Source organism: Aulonocara stuartgranti (genome assembly GCF_965226115.1).
Source record: "Aulonocara stuartgranti genome assembly, chromosome: 4".
Classification (NCBI taxonomy): Eukaryota; Metazoa; Chordata; class Actinopteri; order Cichliformes; family Cichlidae; genus Aulonocara; species Aulonocara stuartgranti.
In genome coordinates, this window is record NC_138942.1 from 5,212,111 (window position 1) to 5,232,339 (window position 20,229).

General features: G+C 41.7%; 2 protein-coding genes across 2 annotated transcripts; both read right to left on the bottom strand.

Annotated features, from left to right (window-relative positions):
* Positions 1-5,445: 5,445 nt before the first annotated feature.
* On the bottom strand, positions 5,446-9,413 carry rpl3 (ribosomal protein L3). The gene is made up of 9 exons (XM_082529751.1): positions 9,306-9,413; positions 8,597-8,789; positions 7,666-7,834; positions 7,175-7,310; positions 6,784-6,970; positions 6,435-6,697; positions 6,260-6,355; positions 6,006-6,125; positions 5,446-5,581 (listed from the first exon to the last, which is right to left on the bottom strand). The coding sequence occupies exons 1-9, from the start codon at positions 9,306-9,308 to the stop codon at positions 5,537-5,539; spliced, it is 1,212 nt and encodes a 403-aa protein (XP_082385877.1). The 5' UTR covers positions 9,309-9,413; the 3' UTR covers positions 5,446-5,536.
* Positions 9,414-12,070: 2,657 nt separating this feature from the next.
* On the bottom strand, positions 12,071-20,153 carry slc25a39 (solute carrier family 25 member 39). The gene is made up of 12 exons (XM_082530765.1): positions 19,898-20,153; positions 18,121-18,226; positions 17,947-18,006; positions 17,766-17,816; positions 17,186-17,295; positions 17,022-17,089; positions 16,464-16,588; positions 16,194-16,367; positions 14,337-14,446; positions 13,536-13,617; positions 13,373-13,453; positions 12,071-13,292 (listed from the first exon to the last, which is right to left on the bottom strand). The coding sequence occupies exons 2-12, from the start codon at positions 18,215-18,217 to the stop codon at positions 13,174-13,176; spliced, it is 1,077 nt and encodes a 358-aa protein (XP_082386891.1). The 5' UTR covers positions 18,218-18,226; positions 19,898-20,153; the 3' UTR covers positions 12,071-13,173.
* Positions 20,154-20,229: the final 76 nt, after the last annotated feature.

The window sequence follows — 20,229 nt, forward strand, 5'->3', positions numbered from 1 at the left end:
GTTAATCTGTGAAATGGAGCAACTAACCTTCTCCCTGAAACTTGAGACTGCAAGGTTTGGAACGCACTGGGAAAAATGGACATTCTACCAGACTGTGAAATAAATAATTTGAAAGTTTTGCCTGTTTGTTGTGTCAACCAGTACCTTCTTATGCTCTAAACAACGAGCACAAATGAACTGCGGACCTTTTTGCATAATGATGTGATCCATTTCTTAACTGTTTTTCTTTTTTGGTTTCTGATGGCAGATGAATTTTGTAGTGTGACTCATGTCCTGCCTGTTGCTGTGTGATGGTTCAGATGTTCATAACACAATGAAGTGTAAAATGTGTTTGAGAGTATCAGGATAATCGCATACTGACGATAATACAGAATGATTTATCGATACTGTGTCAAAATTGAACTTATAATATTGGAAATAACTGCTTTATCACAACTGTGCTACATCCATGCATGTGCATTTTAATGTAACCACACAAGAAATGGAAAAGATGAGGTCCTGACTGATTCTGTGTCTGTGTCAGAAATAATTAGGAGTTGGGGTTTAGGGTTCTTAGTGAATATACAGTATATCTGGGCTTTGGAGTTCAGGATGTCCTCCTGCATCCGACAGCTTGGTCCTCACCCTTTATCTCCACACACTGTGACATTACTGCTGTTTGTCACATGCCAAATACATTTTCTAACCTTCATGTTGGAAATTTAGCCAGGAGAGGAGCCACAAAAACACATCCTTAGGCCCTGTGAAAGCTACACAGCCAAGGAACATGCTGCTACAAAATACTCTTTTTTTTTAAATTTGTGTTGTATTTTTGATTGGAGGTTAAAAATGATTGGAAAAGGCTCTCCATAACTTTATAATGGAGAGATAAAAAACATAAAAGTATAAAAGCAAAAACTGGAAATTTTAAATGTTTGGTCATTTTGGTGATAATTCTTTAGAAGTTTAAAAATTAATAGTCAGAAGTAGAGTTTGGTAGAGAGAATTTGTTTTGTAAAAGTGCTTCGTGGCTTTATTTAGATTTGATCATTACTGATGAAACAGTCTACATGGCGTCCATCAGGTTAGCTTACACACATTACAAAATCCTGATCACTGAAGAGAGACGCATCGCCTTTTCCTTGAAGAGCCCTGCTACCTTTCATCTGTATGCAGATACAGAAAAACAAATGCAGAAAGCCCTGATTAAGATGATTAAGATTTTCCAAAGTTGGCAAAAAAAATTTGTGTAGGAGCTGAAAGTAAGAAAAGGACGAACGTAACAGGTTTTAAAGGCTTTCACGAGATTAATAAATACAAAAAACTGTTGATCATGTATCTGTTGAAAAAGGGTCTTAGAGGGATAAAGCAGTGTGAGAGTCACTGTTGGACCAGTTGTTGCCTGTGGCCTCCTCCGTGTGTAATAATGGTCCTGAGCGTGTGGTCGTCCCCTCCGACAGTCTGTCCTCCTGTCAGACGCCACGCCACGGCGCCACCCAGCCACTTCCCCGACGCTGCAGGACGGCGTGCCTCTGACTCTCTGCCAGCCGGACGTTGACGATGCCAGCAGGCACACCAACACACAGTTGCACACACCTACTTATATGTGCAAGCAACTGCGCACACTCTCACACACTCACATAAATCAAATGCTTGGCCCTCCTCTCCACTGTCCCAGCATGCACCCTGGTTACCTGGCTGCTGTCCCACTAAGAACAGCTGCTACCACAAGACTGGACTGGAGGTTCCACTGCATGGTAGCTCACACACACATGCATACACACAAAGAATCACATAAAAGAGCCACAAACAGTACTGGCTTCATTCATCCCCAGCTCTGATGCAAGCTCATTTCAGGTGATGGAAGACTAAACCAGAAGGTAATAACTTTTTATGGGAAGATAATCAACAAAAACTGCCACAACAAACAGACATAAGCACAAAAAGATGATTATAAAGATACAAAAAACCAACAACAACAACAAAAAAAAAAGCAAAAACAACAAACAGAGGAAAAAGAGACAGAAATTGATACAAAATAACCAGATTTGTTATGATAATAATGTATGCAGAATTAATGTAAAAGACACAAAATACACACAATTGCTAAAACATTGATACAGAGTGTCCACATAGGCAATAAAATGACAATGAAATAACATAAAATTACTGAGACACAAACAGGCACAGATGTATAATTACCATTAAAGGATGCAAAGCAATCAAAGACCGCACAGATAGAAAATAAACCCAGCTTGATGCAAAATGACTAAGAAGAGATACAAAAATTACCACAAAACACAAACAGTTATAACAAATAGGCAAAAATCACCACAGAGATGCAAAACAGAGGCCAACTGATTCCAATAGTGAGTAAAAAGTGAAACAGAATAACAATATGATAGAACGTGGAAACAAAATGAGAAAGTGGTGCAAAGTAACCAAAAACTGATCCCAAATTATAAGGAAAATATATCTTTTTTTGCAAAGGACCTAATCATAACCATAAAATTTTGCAAGACGACTGAGACATAAAGTAAGAGAGAAGAAGAACAAGCACAAACTAACAAACACGGCCCAAAAGCAACGTCCATAATGTGACCTGACCACAAACAACTGCAAGTACGACAAATATGTGTTTATTTCTTTCAGTCTGGTGTGTTGCTCGTCTGTAGGAGGGTCGAGGCCTTTTCCATGCCACAGTGCAGCCGTGTCTGCTTTCTTAAATCCTTTCCTACCTGCTTTCTTCATCCTCAGCTCTAAAGAGAGCTCATTTGAGATGATGTAGGACTGGACTAATAGAGTGAAATGGTGCAGGGAGGGCTTTATGAAAAGTGCACAGAGATGCTGTTTGAGCAGATGCACAGGGTCATAAAGTTAGTGCCTGCTGGGACACCTGGACTCATCTGAATGGGATACAGGGAGCAATTAACGGCATTATAATTCTTGCCCTTTCAGCGTCACATTTAGCGGGGAGGCTGTGGGGGGGTGGGGTTACGTAAAGCCGAGCTCTGCCACTGCTTTGATCTGCAGCGCTGCTTGTGCTGCAGCAGGGCAGAGGTCAGAGCCCCTGGAGGTGATTATGTAAGAGCAGGCCCATCTCCATGACTGTCCTCTGGCCACAGTGACACGGGGCTTCAGCATGCTTCCTCCTCCTGCTGCTTCTACATGTACATCAGAAACACTTCACCACAAGTGTCCTTTGGAGGATGTGGAACTGCTTTGGTAGAGAAAATGTCAAATTCTTGAAATGCGGCTGAACAGAGAACGATCGTACGTCAACTCTTTGGGCTTTCAGGTTAATAGGACGTGGGAGGGACCTTGAAAGTCTTCACAGTAGATCCACATTTTTGCTAAAAGTGCTTAATATTATGCAGGGATGTCTCAGAGAGGCGTTTTGGGGGCATCTAAATGGCCTGTAGAACCCTCTCAGGGTCTTCCTCATTACCAGCGGAAGAGGTTTTTTCAGTTTTTTAGCAGTGATGAGTCGGACTGGATGATGCTGGGGCTTAATTACCGTACAGCAACTGCTCGAGTTCTGATGTCAGCTGAATGCAAGCATTACAGCTCAAGGACACATATAGCCTGTTAAAACATGCCATGTTAGCGAAACTCTGTCTTTCCGTCCATCAGTTCTGCATAGGTGGCTGCTCTCATCACAGCTGACGCCGACCTTTTCAGCTGCAGAGACGGGACGCACTTAACAAGCTCAGTGGGCACATGAAACTGTACGTAACTCACTGTATGTGTATTCACTCATTCCCTGAAGTGTAATGACGTACACTCTGTTCATTTTCATTCTGCTTTATGAGATTTTTTGCACTTTCAGGCTTCTTCACCTTGAAGTTAAGAGGTTTTTTGTTTGCTTTGCTTTGAATAAGGTCTATTCCTAACACAAGCTTTAGAAATGTTCACATTTTGTTCTACAACATGAGGTGTGGAAGTAAATACTTCACCTGTGAATTGTGAAGCTATTCCAAAGCTGTGCCAGAGAAGGAGTTTCATAACAAGATAATGACACTAAAAAGGTTTTCAGGGACATTCAGCGTCATCACACCATGGAGATGGTGACCTTGAAGTCAGCATTGTGTAGTTTATAATTTTTCTTCTTGCCATTGCATTTATGTGTCAAAAAAAATCACGATATTATCAGATTATCTTGTTGAATAAAATAAGTATCATAACATCTTTTTTCCTCACTGCTTATTTTTGTGATCAGCTTGTGGAAAAATCCAACCAGCTTGTGTAGTGATGGAACCAGGGCTACGCTAATTTCTGTTGGCCTTGCAGTACTCTCTCTGTACCCACCAAACTACTGAGTTTGGTGAATATTTGTACACGTCATTATTAGTGGGGATGCCAGGTTCACAATACAACTACTTGCATTGTGTTGTTTTTCCTGTTCATCACTGTGTCGGGCTGCTTTAATCCTTCACTCACTGGCCACTTTATTAGGTTCAACTGCTCATTAATGCAATTAATGTATTTTATTGACCAATCACATTGCAGTAACTTGGTGCATTTAGACGTGAACACATGGTCAAGATCACCTGCTCAAGTTCAAATCAAGTGTGGGGAAGAAAGGTGATTTAAATGTCTTTGAATGTAGCACAGTTGTTGGTGCCAGACTGCCTGCTCTGATTTAGAAACTGCAAATCTTCTGGGATTTTCTTGCACAACCATCTCCAGGGTTTACAGAGAATGGTCTGAAAACCAGAACATATCTGGGTGAATATACTTTGTTAATGTCAGCGCTCAAAGAAGACATCTCATACACCTTGTATAAGCAGTTCAGGCTGCTGCTGCTGGAGGAATGATGTTGGGTGCATTTTCAGCCCTTAGTAGCAACGGAGCATCACAGCCTGCTTTTAGATTACAGTGTACATCATGTTCCAGTAGTTTCCAAAATGATTTCTTGGACCTGAAAATGAGTTCACTGCACTGTTATGGCCTCCAGTCACCACATCTCAATCCAATGGGATGTAGTGCAACATGAGATTTGTGTCCTGGATCTGCAGTGATATCCTATCAGGACCATCTCATTTCTTTGTTCCAATTATTTTAAAGCACTTCTGATAGAAAATGCAAGCACAACTCAGTACAAGTATACTCGAAGTGACCAGTTAGTAAATGTGCAAGGTCAACTTCATTCACTTAACTGCACATCTCAACCATCATTTGAATTTAAATTATTTGAGGCGACTTGCTGCGAGATGCAGCCCGTTTAGTTTACCTTAAGCTTTTGATATAACACCTGTTAGCTGAACCCTGTCAGCTTTTCCTTCATGTCCAAAATGGCCAGGTCTGGCTGCAAACATGGCAGCTGATAAAAGTGCAAATTTCAGGCCTCGAAATAGAATTTCAGCACCTGTTGATATCAACGTAGCAACATAATAGCTGAAGTTCTTACTTGTAATGCAAGCTCTTTTTGTAGCTTAATGTATGTTAATTAAAAAAAGACAAGGCTGTTATTCCATCTTTTGTTTTTATTGAACAACTCTGCAGAACAGTGAAGATGGTGACAGTCAAAGTAGCAGAGACATTGTAGTCCGGGACTTTAAGCAGTCTCTTCCTTGGCAATGCGGTCTTTCTTGAGGGGTCCCTGTGGAAGAGAGAAACAGAACCATCAATCATGTGACAAAACTTAATGGTCTTCCTGTTGGCTCGAAGCAGACGTGTTCCCAGAGAGTGAACAGGGAGCCAGCACAGAGAGGCACTGCTCCCCTGCCTCACTGGAGCTCACTGTGGCACTGGAATGGAACCCAGAGTTCATACTGAAGACTGAACCAGGTTACGAACAGTGCAGGACAACTCAAAAACTAACTGCCGTATTACAAAGCTTTTACTTTCAGGTGGTCAATCTTTAAAGGGGAACTTATTGGACTCATTTCCAGCTTCACCACTTTATTCATTAATTCTAGAGTAGCTTTGCATGGCTCAGATCAAAATCATCCGCACACGTCTTATCCTGGGCCTGTCGTCTGCTTAACCAGTCTGAAACTAGCCATTATAGAACAAAGTCTTACCATGAAAACTTTCTTTTCCTCCACGGTCTGGAAGCGACCATGACCGAACTTTGAGGTGGTGTCGATAAACTTGAGGTCGATCTTCTCCTGGGCACGACGGCTTGTCTGCACCAGCAGAGACTGGAGGGAGAGAGAACAAGAATCAAGTCTTTATATCCCAGAGCTTGCTTAACCAACTTTGTCTAAGAAAAGAAAAATCCTCCTAGTATGAAACTGGTCAATTAGCACAACTAATTGCTTCACTTTAGTCTCACCTTGCGCAGAGTCAGCACCCTCTTCTTGGTCCCCACAACACAGCCCTTCAACATGACAAAGTCATTCCTCACTTCTCCGTAATGGACAAATCCACCCTGTAATTAAAACACAAGGTCAATCACAGCTTCCAGGCTGGAGTGCTGACACAAAGTACAGATGTGTCTAAGATCCTACCATGGGGTTGATGCTCTTGTTGGACAGATCGTACTCTGTGGAGGCGTTGTTCTTCACCACCTTTCCGTCCTTCTGGTGGTAGCCCTGACCAATCTTGTAGATCTTCTTGTTGATCTCTGTGCGGTGGTGGTAACCCTTCTGACCAGCACGGGCCACAGAGAAGGCCACACGGGCAGGATGCCAGGCACCGATACAGGCCACCTTACGTAGACCACGATGGGTTTTGCGAGGCAGCTTCTTTGTGTGCCAACGGCTGGTGACACCTAAGAGTTGAGGCATTCGGTCAGCGTCATGATAAATTCAGGTTCAACCAGCAGCTGATGCTGTGAAAGAGGCTCAAGTATCTTACCCTTGTATCCGTGACCCTTAGTGACACCAATGATGTCGATCATCTCGTCCTGGGTGAAAACTTTGTTGACAACCACAGCCTGCTCCAGCTTCTCACGGGCCCAGTCCACCTTATCAGAGATGGTGCCTCCGTTCACCTGCACCTCCATGAGATGAGCTTTCTTCTGCCTCAGGGGCAGCATACGCATCTGCAAAGAACAAAGCCTGGTTAGGACAGAAAATATGCAGTGCTCAAAAGCACACCGATAATTCTAGCTATGTAGTCTCAGAAGGAAGGCAGCATGGAAGATATCCTCATAAGTTTCGGGCGCCATGCCTGACGCGAGTTCCGTGGTCTCTTCACTGACAGACATTCAAGAAAAATCAACAGAAAATCAAGGGAACAAACCAACCTGTGTGTGGCAAATGACACGGATGACCTGGCAGTATTTTTTCATGGCTGCAAAGTCTTTCTCCAGCTGCTTCTTGCCCTCCTCATCCTGCCATTTCTTGCAGTATTTAGTGAAAGCCTTCTTCTTGGACTTGTACCTGAGAGCATGAAGCAACACATAGGTTGGCACAGGTCCTTCATAACCCCCATGAGGGGCAGCGGAAGAACGCAGTGCATAGCTGCTTGCCCTGCCTCCGTGTGGACAGAAGGGCTGTATCAGCTAGTGAGGGTTTCGGCTCATGGCACAGTTTCTAAGAAGCACTTTCCACTGGCCAGAGGAGCCCGGAGCTCATCAGGGCACGGGGCACCTGAGCGGAGCTGCCACAGAGGGCCACCGTGATGTTAGACTCGCTCAGTGAAAATGCAGTTCCTAACATTTCCACCAGCAACTAACATCTGCTTCAAGCACTTTCATTGCAACGGGATGAGCTTCATTTTGTCCCCAAGACTCACCAGTTCTTGTAGAAGCGACGCTTGCACTCATCACTCATGTGCTCAGCGAAGACTGTCTTGAAGGAGCGCAGACCACGAGGTGTGTTGACGTAACCCACAACACCAACCACGATCATGGGAGGAGTCTCCACAATGGTCACTGCCTCAACCACTTCCTTCTTGTTCACCTCTGTAAGAGAAAGCGTTGATTAATTTTGACTAATAGTTGATATAATCAGTAACTTCTTCAACTCATTAGATTTGTTTACTCATGGTAGAAACTGCGCTCAGTGCTCGACATTCAGCAAGGGGCTATAGACCCATTCTGTCCGCCCGTCGAGGGAATCATCACAGGCAGAACACCATAACTAACCCTAGACCTTTTTCACTGCAGACGAGGCTTGTTTTACAAAAAAAAAAATTAAATTAAAATGAGAATGACAGCCGATTAAACTTATTCAGGTTTTTAGTTTTAAAGTATCTGTATATTGTAAGATCCCCTAGGAAGGTATTAAATACTCACTTCCCATAGATATAAATGACCATCTACACAATTAGTATCATTAATTACATTTTCTTTGTTATAAGTATTATTACAGTTTTATTTCAACAGAACCTGCCAAATAGTGCTTAATCTGCCATTAATGGCAGTCACTTATTTTTTCTCTGGCTGTCAAACTTTCAGGAAATAATTTAAAACTGCGTTTTTCTTTTTAATTCCAAACTTTAACACTAATGCTGAAAAAGGAGGCGATTGGTAGCTTTCATTAACTTTACCACCATCAGCAACAATGATCAAGTTAAGATGCATCGTCATGCATTTATTACACTTGCTTCTCTTGCAGACAGAAGCTAAAGTTGCTACTGTGAAAAAGGTCCAATCACCAACTATGACTTCTCTTTTTAAATTCGAGGGTTTGCTGTATTACATTTGCAGTCTAATTGCACTTACTTGAGCCAGGTCTGTCCACCTCCCGGACGATGTGAGTCATGCCGGCCTTGTAGCCCAGGAAGGCAGTCAGGTGAACGGGTTTGCTGGGGTCATCCTTGGGGAAGCTCTTGACCTTACCGCGGTGACGACGACTCCTCTTGCGGGGCAGAAAGCCCAGGGATCCGTGTCGCGGAGCCGAAAACTTACGGTGGGACTGCCAAGAGTGAAGAAGAAGAAAAAAAATTTAATCTTGTGTATCCAAGAAGTGTCCGTTATACACACGGTTCCTAGCACCTGTGAGGTGAATTTTCCACCGAAACCAGCGTGGACTCTCATTTACCACGCTAGATTCGACGTGCTAGCTTAGCTAACCGCCTTTAGCACTTCGCAGCGTGCGGCTGTCAAAACCGAATCCACACAATAGGAACCCTAGCTTTAAGACAATCCATTTTATCCACAACTTTAATAAAATAAGTTACTGGAGACTGAGGCGGTAATAGGCAAAATAAGTACGGCCTAATTAAAGCAGCCATTTTGGCCCCAGAGTCGCTCAACACGCATACCGAAATCTTATATTTGGGATGAAAATAGCAGTGAAATCTACACAAGACTGTCATAAAATATACACTGAAATCAAACTGCATTTCTTATACATGTCAAATAGGTGGGATGCATGAGATAGAAAATGGATTGGTGCGCAGAGTACAAGCAGCAAAAGAGGACTACTCACCATTTCGTCTCCGATCCGATTGAAAGAGGCCCGGTGACGGGCAAACTGCCTGTATATACCAGAGCAAATATCGCGAGAGTCAGCGTGAAAATCTTCCAAGAAGCTCCACCCCTGGTTGGTAACGAGTATCTGTAGTAAAATAAATAAACCACTAGATGCCGCTGTTTGCTTTCACAAATTTTGCGTTACGCTCATACACAGTATGAACAATCTTTTATGTTATACTAGTCATCAGTAGCGGTTTTAGATACGGGCGACACGGGCGGTTGCCCGGGGCGGCAACCGATCGGTGCCTATGACCCCGAATGTCATAGGCACCGATCGGTTTTCTATCGCCCATTTGCTGGGAGTAAGGGCGCCCTTCGTTTGCGAGGTGCGCCTGCTGCTTGCGGCGCAGAGAGGAGAGGGCGGGGCGGCGGGGGATTCTCTGACCGGCTGGAGCAGCATCTAATAACCAACTCGCAAAATAAAACAAAATAAAAACAAACCAACAAACACGAAAATACCAGACATTATAATACAGACTTATAATTTGCACCGCTGTTTTTTTCGAAATTCTATACACGAAAAGTGAGCGCGAGAGCCCTCGGTGCACCTCCTTGCTGCTGAAGTCAAAGTAAACTTTATTGTCATCTCCGCTAGAGTCCAGTATATAGAGAGACGACAAGGCTCCAGTTACAGCAGTGCAAGTAAACAAACAACATATATAAGAAGAGTAAGAAAATAAATATACACTTTAGGACTCGAGATAAAGGGATCAATAACAATTTAAAATTTACAGTTTGATGATTTAAAGTCTCACACACAACCCGTCGAAAAGGCCGGCTGCTTCCAAATTTCATTTATAATGTTGTAAATCCAAGACCATTATGTATTCATGATTTGAATCCTGGGTTGTGTGAAATCTCAGAAATGCACCCTAGACAAAGTGAATCTGTGAACTAAGGTGTAGGTGTGTTAGATCATGTTGTGGTGATCCTTGGGTTGAGGGATGGGTGTTCATACTGGAGTGCAAAATTAAAACCAATGGAAGATGGACAAGAAAAGTTCAAAGCCATCAGGTCCTCAGTTTAGAAAAAAGAGAAAAGCAGAGGAGGAGAAACGAGCAAAAGATACAGGTAAGCAGATGTGTCATTGGATAATGGCAGGACATCCTGAAACAATCAGAATCAGAATACTTTATTAATCCCTAAGGAAATTATGTGGGTTACAGTTGCTCCAAGAAGAAATGGTAAAAAAATAGTAACAGTAACAGACTAAACTCCAAACAATACATTATGTTACAGATTTTAATATTAATTAGTCATTGTCAATTGTTGATTTGTCCTGTTCTCATTGTATGACGAATTATGATGGCTGTTTGGTAGCCGTTTGCATACTATGCATACTCTCTCTCTCTTCATATGTGTGTGTGTGTACAACAGCTTTATGTTAATGTACAATCCTTAATATGTTTTGTCTGTGTGTTGGGGACTTATTAATATTTATACAAGTAGAAATAAGCATTTATCCTTATGTTTGCTGCTAATGTGGTGAGGTAAAATTTGCGGTTTAATGAGGAAGTACAAGAAAATATTCTAAGTCGGATAGTAAAATGCAGAAAGTAAACAGGAGTACTGGGAGGCTAGTTGCATACAAATAGAGAGAGGTGGCAGAGGAAAAGGCTTATAGCGAGTTGGATGTGAGGGTGGAAGCTGTAGTGCCTCTTCACCTCACTGTACAATACCTTGTGCAATACTTTTTGTAAATAGTCAATGGTGCAATAGACCTCAATACTTGAAATGTGCAATTCACTTGTATTTTTATTTTTATTTTTATTCCTATTTATTCTATTTATCCCCTTCGTATATTTTATTTATATTTGTCTCTGTATTTATATATGTGTGTGTGTGTGTGTGTGTGTGTGTGTGTGTGTGTGTGTGTGTATATATATATATATATATATATATATATATATATATATATATATATATAATACTCTGTAACTTCTGTTGGTGCTGTGCTTTTTGGAAATCAAATTTCCCAGAGGAACCCACCCGAGGGATTAATAAAGTTCAATGTTATCTTATCTTAACTAAGGAAGATTAAAAGGACTTCTACTGACTGGCTAAGAAGAAACGGAAAAGCTGCACGGCAGGATAGGCTAAGGAGATGGAAATGCACTAAAAAGTGAGGAGTGTCTTGAAAAGATGGAAAGAGTATTTTGGAGGAGCTGATGAATGACGAAAATGAGAGAAAGAAGACAGACGGAGGTGCCTGAGGAATGGAGGTGAAGTGTACCATTGCTGGAGTGGGTGGAGCGGTCAAACAAAAGTGTAAGCGAAGGTTTACTAGATGGTTGTGAGAGCTGCTGTGATGGTTTGGAGATGGTGGCACTAATAAAATGTCAGGCAGCAGAGCAGAAGACTTTATGATTTTCATCAGCAGTGACCAGAATGGAGATTAGAAATGAGTACATCAGAGGGAGAGCTCAGGTCAAATGGTTTGAGGTGCTTTGGACATTTACAGAGGAGGGATAGTAGATACTGGACAAAGGATCCTGAAAATGGAGCTGCCAGGAAAAGAGCAAAACCTTGGAGGTTCATGGAAATATGAGGACATGCAGAGGACTGGTGTAACAGATGCTAGGGACAGGACGAGAGCATCCAGACAATCAGCCAAAGATTTCAAACTTTCTGTTTGGTGATTTAAAAGGAAAATTACTTTTATCCCAAATCAATGTGTGTGCCCATTGGGTAATCTAATAAATAGTGAGCCAACATAACTTAACGCATAAGTGAAATTTTATTAAATAGTGGTCATTTACAATACCACATCATAGGAAATAAGTCACTCATTGCATAAAGATGAAGCCACCTTCAGATTTCACACATACAAAAAAGAAAACACAAAGGACACACAATCACATTTAGCTTGCAATTTAAGGCAGAAATATTTTGTTTCATGACCCAGTGTTTTTGTTCATTGCAGATAAGAAGTCCAAAACTTTTATGAGCAGAGATTTTCTCCTTTTTGTTATTGCTTTTTGTAACAAGCCTCCCAACATTTTTTGGTGACATCTGTGACTTTTGAGAAGTTTGCTGCAGTGGTTTTCACAGAAGATTATGTCACGTAATTGGAATAATCGTATTATTTATTCCAATAAGGCCTGCTTCAATTTAGCCAAACTAATGTAAGGTTATCCTTGAAAACCCACAGTATGGCTTTCCTCATTTACAAACATTTTTTAAAAAGAAGCTTAAGTTGCTTTTTATGATTTCATTTCACAGCACTTGTTTTGCAAACGTAAGAGTGCTCCGAATCTATCCAGCATACGAACCATATCGTTTACTCATCTACACAGCAGATAAATGTCAAAATTGTCATGCTTTACATTGACAGGAAGTCTTCAGGCCTGCACACACCATGCAGTCTGTCGCACAATCCAAAGTGCAGGAAAAGAAACATTTTCCTTTCACCCGATAAGGATGCAGTCTTTAAGGTGGTTTCCCTCCCCCACTGTCCTGGATAGCAGGTGAGCAGGTTCAGGGTCTTCACTGAGATTTACTCCTCATTTCCTCCGTTTCATTGGAAAAATGAGAGCACAATAAGACTACAATGATTTGGTACATGTTCCTTTACATAACCACTAAACAAAGTTTCTATCTTTTAAACTTTACTCCATTAAGCACACAAAGTTTGTGGTCCCAGAAAATCTCTGCCTGGGATTCAGGCTCCTTATTGTGTCCAGGGATGCGGGGTAAGTGGTGAGGTGCGTGGATCTGCAAAAAAAAGAAATCTCCACAAATGGGCTGACTCTTCAGACTTGTCCTGAATTATTCTCTGCATGTTTTGCTGTGACAAACAACCAGCGGCACAGTGACCGCCTTCACAATGCCAGCTGCTCTCGATCAAGGTTCATCTTTTGGAAGAAGGCCTTTCCAAACTCATAGCTGCTTATCATAACAGCGCAGGCTGGGGCCACTTTGATCACCCTGGGCATGAAACCTGGGGAAAATAAACATGTTATTTTTATGCAAAGCACACATTATAAGTTTCAGTTGGCATACAATCGGATAAATGTGTACCTGCAAAAAGGCCCCTGTAGCCCAACTCGGCCCGTATTTCCTTCATGATGTGCCAGGTGGATGACGTTCTCTTCACAGAAACTAGAGGGCATAAGAAGAACATCAGTATGTAAATTTCACACAACGTAAGTGCCTACATCATGAACGCATGTCATGCGCAGACCTCCCAAAGTGTCCATCTCTCCCAGCTCGATCTGTCTGCGAGTCTTCACAACATCGAAGGGCAGCGTCAGGATTGCAGCGATCTAAACACAGCAGACGGAAAGAGTCATAAACTGTGCTATATGCAATATGACTAAGTGCCAGTTTAGTTCAGGGCAACACAGGAAACATTTACTCAGCAATGATTGGTTTACTGGGCAGTAAGAGCCATCACAAAAGGAGTTAGATACACATCTGCATGAATGTTTTACAGGCAGCAAAGTTAGACTTTTATTCCCTTAAACAATGGATCTGTAGAGTTTCAGACTCTTAATGTTTCTGCACAAAGATCAGTCCATAAAGAAAACAAACAGTGCAGTATTGCAGACATTGGTGCATGTTACGTGGATTTCCACCATGATTAAAAGTTCTTTTTCATGAATTGCAGTAGATGTTAGCTGCACTTGAAAGGAAACTATTTATATCACCAGTTGGGTAATTATTGCTCGAGTAACATCACAGTGTGAATGTGTGACCGACACTGGCCTGATTCCCCCAAGTTATCCAATGCAGTCTCTCAGACTTTGGTATCAGGTGCTTTAGTGTTATAAAGTCATTCACATAAATTTATGAGCATGGTAATCGCAGTAGGTGAGCAAAAGAAAGCACTGTTTTCCATAGCGGCACATTTTTTAAAGTTTATTATCATTTGGGTTCAAGCAGAAACTAACTCTGCTTCAGCGATATCAGTACAGGTGTCAGATATCCTAACATTTAACATGCTTAACAACTGTAACAAAGGGCAGGTGTGCAGAGTACTCACTGCTCCAGAAACAGCTCCTGCAGTAAAGCTGATAGAGAAGTTGGCCTGAGGAACTTCAGACTGTTCACAAAGCCGGGCCTTCACCATTTCATAGTTAAACCAGTACAAAGCTGCAAACACAGAGATTGGTAATTTGTTACTTTGGTCCACATTAGAGTCAAACTACTGTCTTTTCAGCTGCTCTTCTGTGGATTTCTACATTTAGAAATTCTCTGAAATAAACCAACACTTAACTTTGACCAGTACGAGCTCCTCTTGGCTGCAAACTCAAAAGAAAGAACTCCAAACATCAGCAGCACGCTAGAGAATTTATGGAAGCCAATCGCTCTCCGTGTCCCAATTACCAGGACAAAGAGCAGCATAAATTGACGTTTTTACTTCCTCCTTATCAAAATAGTTAAATGAAGTGGAAATAGAAGCCTTACAGTCAATAAATACTGGTAAAGAGAAAATCTATTCTGCAGCTCAAATGCGGTGCAGTAAAAATTAAGCACAATGCTACACCTATTTTGTTACCAGGGGGCCTCTATAAGATTTTCAAGGCGAAAAGGGTTAGAGGTTATTATGGGAGACTAAATCGAAGGTCTAGGATAAATGTTCTCCTTGTCAAATCCGTGGAGCTAATTTATGATTTATGGCAGTGAGCTTCATAAGCTTATGGTTATGAGGCTTCTGGAAGAGTTTCATCGATGACAACAAGGAAAGAGTCCTATTTTAACAAAAAGACGTCTGTTTAGAACAGACGGAAGGGAGTGGTGGAATAACAATGCTGCAGGAGTGGTTAGACAAGTTTCTGTGGCGCACTGGTAGGGATGGGTATCGAAAACCAGTTCTTGTTGAGAACCGGTTCCCACTGTTTCAATTCCTTGGAATTGTTTGCCATTTTTGCAAACGATTCCCTTATCGATTCCAGTCGCCCCAAATTACGTTACCACGTTGCGGAGCGTCATTTACCTGGCAGGAAACACGACACCTAAGCAGCTCAAACGCTCAAAAGTTTGGTTATATTTTACGAGAACAGATGACAACAGGGCAACTTGCAATACTTGCAAAGTAGATATTTCATTTAAGGGAGGAAACACTACGAATATGCAAAAGCATTTGCTCACAAAACACACGATAACCTTAGATGAATGTCGTGTTTTTAATTCCGCTCCGGACTCGTGAATCTCAACCCAGCAGCAGCGGTAACGTTTGCACGTCCTCTCCCGTTAATGCGGCAGGTAAATAATCAACTAACAGTGCATATTATGTTAGCGCAATCTGCCTTATTACAAAACCTGCCATTACTGTGCATTTAGGTGACCATGATGAGACAGAGTCTGGCTCAGATGCTGGCAGTTCTCGCTGCAGTCTACCGGTAGCGTCTCCTTTCAGGCCAGGATAGACGAATGTCACCGAGCAGTGACTAAGTTTGTGGTAAAAGGCTTGAACACATTTGCCACAGCAGATGCCCCCGATTTTCATTAAGTGAATGTGTTTAATTGTAGGCAGGGACATTACTGGATATTCTTGTGTAATTGCTACTGAATAATTTATGTTATACTTTGTTATTACTAGAGAAGAATATTTATTTTACATTTACAATTTTTTTTCCTGGGGACCCTGTGGCACCCCATTGATCTCACTGTTGGGTTTGTAAGGCCATGTTACTCCTAAATTTCTATCTTGTTCAAAGAGAAGATATAAAACAAACTTCTGAGCTAATCGACCTTAGTGTTCTCCTTTTTTAAAAAGAATCAATAAAGAATCGAATCGTTAAACAGAATCGAAAATGGAATCGGAATCGTGAAAATCTTATCAATACCCATCCCTACGCACTAGCATGTTAAGTGTAATCAACATGATGTGTCACACCTGAAAAGGGTACATCTCTGAGAACGGTGGGTCCCCAGCCCCTCCACAGGGACAGAAGTCCATTCTGGGCCACAGCAGAGCGGATACATGTCCGCAGCTCGCTGTAGGACAGCTGACGGGACTGCATCTTGGTCCTGACCAGTTCCAGTGGGCTAATCACCGTCACGGCTCCCACTGCAAAACAGACACAAAGGTTTCACTTAAAGAGCACTGTCAGTACTTTGCTGTGATTTCTGTGTGGGGAGCTTTTGTTTTATTCCATGCACTTACATCTGGCAAGACCCCCAGCAACAAGAGGGACATGACTGCCCTGAAGACCCACACCGAATGTCAGGAAGTCCCGCAACTGGTCGTAGCAGGTGAAGTAAATGACAGTGGCAGGTACTGCCATCACCCTGTTAACATAAACAAACAAAGGTTTCGAACAGAGGAACTGCACACTTTGCAACATATCAATGGAAAGTTCTCATAAAATTATAATAATATGCAAATTTTTTTACTAGAATGAGACTGACGTGTCAGGTACTAAAATGCAGCTTTAGCGCAAGGAAGTACTTTATTAAACCAAGTTCTGCTATTTATTTTTTGTTTTTTTAATTTCTTCTCTTTTCTCCAAGACACTCCCGGTTTCCTTTTCTCTAAAACTCAGTGATATTTAATTCAGTTGAAGCTATGCACATTGAGTGCAATGCTCCAAATACTACACTCTTTCAAAATAAAACTGTACTTACTTAAAGTTTAAGAAATTTAATTCTGAATTTAGGTCTTCTTACACTTCAGTTCTGTGTCTATTCTACGAGTACTGAAACTTTACTAGATGTTACTCACAAAGTTGGTGGTAGCCCGCTCCACAGAGACCGAAGACCTTCATGGCGAGTGATTTTCACAAATGCATCCTGTCGCACAAACAAAAAACAAAAAAGAGAGCTTATATGATGTTAATTGTAAACCAATTGTAGGAAAAACAAAGCCACTAATGCATGACTACTCACAAGAGTCCCGCTGAACTGAGTTGGCTTTTTGTACCAGCTGGTGCAACTGGTTCTATTCTGACAAACATAGATGTGATCCATCAGCCCATTACAATACAGGAAACACTTCCCTGTGAGGAGGCACATGAGGTGGTCAGAGGAAGAGAAAACCACACTCAGATTATTAGCTATTAAAAAGACAAACAAACAAAAAACAACTATGATTAAAAAACAAAATTAGCACATCTCACAATAGCAATGTGAAACTACAAGTGTTTCCTAAACTGAGTCACACAAGCCTTCACACAGGAGAGAAATGTCATTAATAATACAGGCAAAAGCAATGACCGCACAGCTGCTCTGTAGATAACACAGTCCTGTCCTTGCCTCTGCCGGTTTATTTAGTGCCGATTACCGAGAAACCTTTCAAATAAAGTCTAAAAAAAAAAAAAAAAAAAAGAGGAGGCAGAATTCACATGAATGTATTTACAAGGGGAACTTTCTGTTTTCACTACCAGAAGACATTTGTTTTTAAAGCAGAAAACCAGGTATGCTAATCTACATCTGATCAAGTGTTAGCAACGGCGGGGCAAATGCTTACACTTGGAATGACGTGAGACACCATCCCACGGAGCAGAAAAAGACGCTGAAGCTATGAAAACGAAGGACAGAGCACAAAGACAGGAGGACAGGTTTAGTGGGGTTAATGTTAAGAGCAAAGCATCACAGTAAAACATGTTAAAAGCAAACTCAGTAAACCACAAAAGAACAAGAGGTCCTACCTTGGTGGAACGGTGTCTGCTGAGCCTGCAGCCTGATCTTCACAACGTCTAGTGGCGTGACTGCAAACACAAGAATGAATTTAGTTATCACAACCACACAAGAGCTGATAAACAATTAACTGAGTGCCAATGCTAAGACACAGAGAACAACTCCAGCCTTTGTTTCTTTCTCACCAAACAGAGATGTGATGAGGGCTCCAGTGCCAGAGGCCAGCATCTGCTGCACTGGAGAGATCGCAGCCACGGGGCCACTGACGCCTCGCTCGCCCATCCTGCCAACCTGTCAAGACCAAGAGAAACAGCATGTCACACCAAGGTTTCAATCACATTAATATTTAAAACCATAGCTTTAAAAAATGCTCTCCACCCTTAAAAAATTTGTAGTGGTTCAAACATGGTCTTGCACTTAAACTAATTGATCAATTATCAGCAGCAGTTTGAGATTAATTTAATAGTTATTATTCAATAACCTGTCTAATCCTTGCAGTTCTGGAGTCAAGAATAGTGTAATTATGTTGTAATACCCATCTTGAAAAATAAACTACAACTAAAAGTTTTCAGACAATAAAAACTTGGGTCAAAAAGCTAAAAAAGCAAATCTAAATGTGAAATTTAAAAGTATAATTACACATGTGTGAGAATGTAAACTGAGATAACACGAGGTGTATATTAACTAAACTTGACAGAGCTGCCTTACCATTTTACACAACACTATCTCCCTGTTATGTAAAACTGTGAGGAAGGAGTGTCAGTGACTCAAAGGATCAGTAACCAAACACTGAGTTTGCAGCTGGATCAGTATCCGGTTAGATCACAATTCCTAGTGTGTGACTCCTGCTCCTGAGAGCCTTCAAATTACTGTCACTAAAACCCTTTTTAAAAGTCTTTTCAAGTTTCACAGACTTTGTATTCGTCTCCATGCATTACGAAGAGTTAAACTGTCATATAATGCTCAGAATTCACTCTGAGAAGCTTGAATTTAAGGAAATTAAGAAATATAAACCAGACAAAACTGGAAGCCAGGTTTCTTTTTTTGGGCTTATTTATATGATGATAAAAAGAAACAACTTAAAGGAAGTGGAACATCTGGAGGAGGAAAAGCACTGTTATTGACAGTATTTCAGTTCATTGTTAAGACACAGTTCATCATTTCTATTTGACACAAATTTAAGTGCAAAAAGAACAACTATGTGAGTAGGAAGGGTGAGTCTACAGTAGGTGGAGTTGTTAAAGCATTATGATAACTTATCTATAACACGCATGCCTTGTCTTCTTGCCCACTCCTAAATGATGGAGCATGTTGCAGAAAAAAAACCCAGACAACTTTGTTTAAACAAAATAAAGTTAAAGAAAACATGCACTGCATTGTGAAAACTTCCTTACTGTGTAGTTGACCTCTGCTTCCTTGGCTAACTTTATTATAGTTTAGAGTGACAAGAATAGCCCTCAGCCTTGGTCTTCCCAATAAGCTTCTTTGTCTGGCCAAGTCTCCTTCCACCAAGTGCCCACAACACACATGCAGCTCAACAGCTCCTTCTCCCTTTTTAATCTCTCTTACACAATGCTGCATGGATAATTGTCACGTCTGACGCCAGATAAACATTTCACATGTGCTGACAGAACATGAGAAACTGCAGATTACATGCTTCTCTGCAAACAAAACAAAACAAAAAAACTGCTGCATAACACAGCGGATGCACGAAGACATCGCGTGCTAGGACATTGTGTTCTTTCCCCCACTTAAGTTAGCTGACTTTGGTTGTAATAGAATTAAAACATGTGAAGTCCAGATAGATAAGAGGAGGAATAGCTGCCTTTCAAGGCAGCTGTGAATGCAGTGATCACATTCACTGAAGCAAACCTTTCTGAAATGTGCTGTCAGCCACCTGCGTTTCACTGCACATTATCTGAGTCGCTAGCTAGCTAGCTGTTTACAAGCGACGTTTCTCACCTCTGCTTTAGCTATGAGCGTTGCCGGGAAACACACAGGTGTCTTCACCCATATCAGTTAAGAGCTACACCATTCTGCCGTGTTTCGTCTGATTATTCGGGTGCTCCACCGTGGATAACCCGTAAACATCTTGTTGGAGGCAGCTTAGCTCGCCTCAGAGTGCAGGTTACAAGCTATGCACGTCGACTTCATAATCATGAACGCGCAGTCATGGGCGTATCATAACCGCAGGAGGCCTGTGCGCATGATTTGTAGATCCGGACTGATCAGGAATGGACTCGCTTGGCCCCGCCCCGCCGCCCCCCCGTCGCTACCGTTGCTTTGGCGCCACC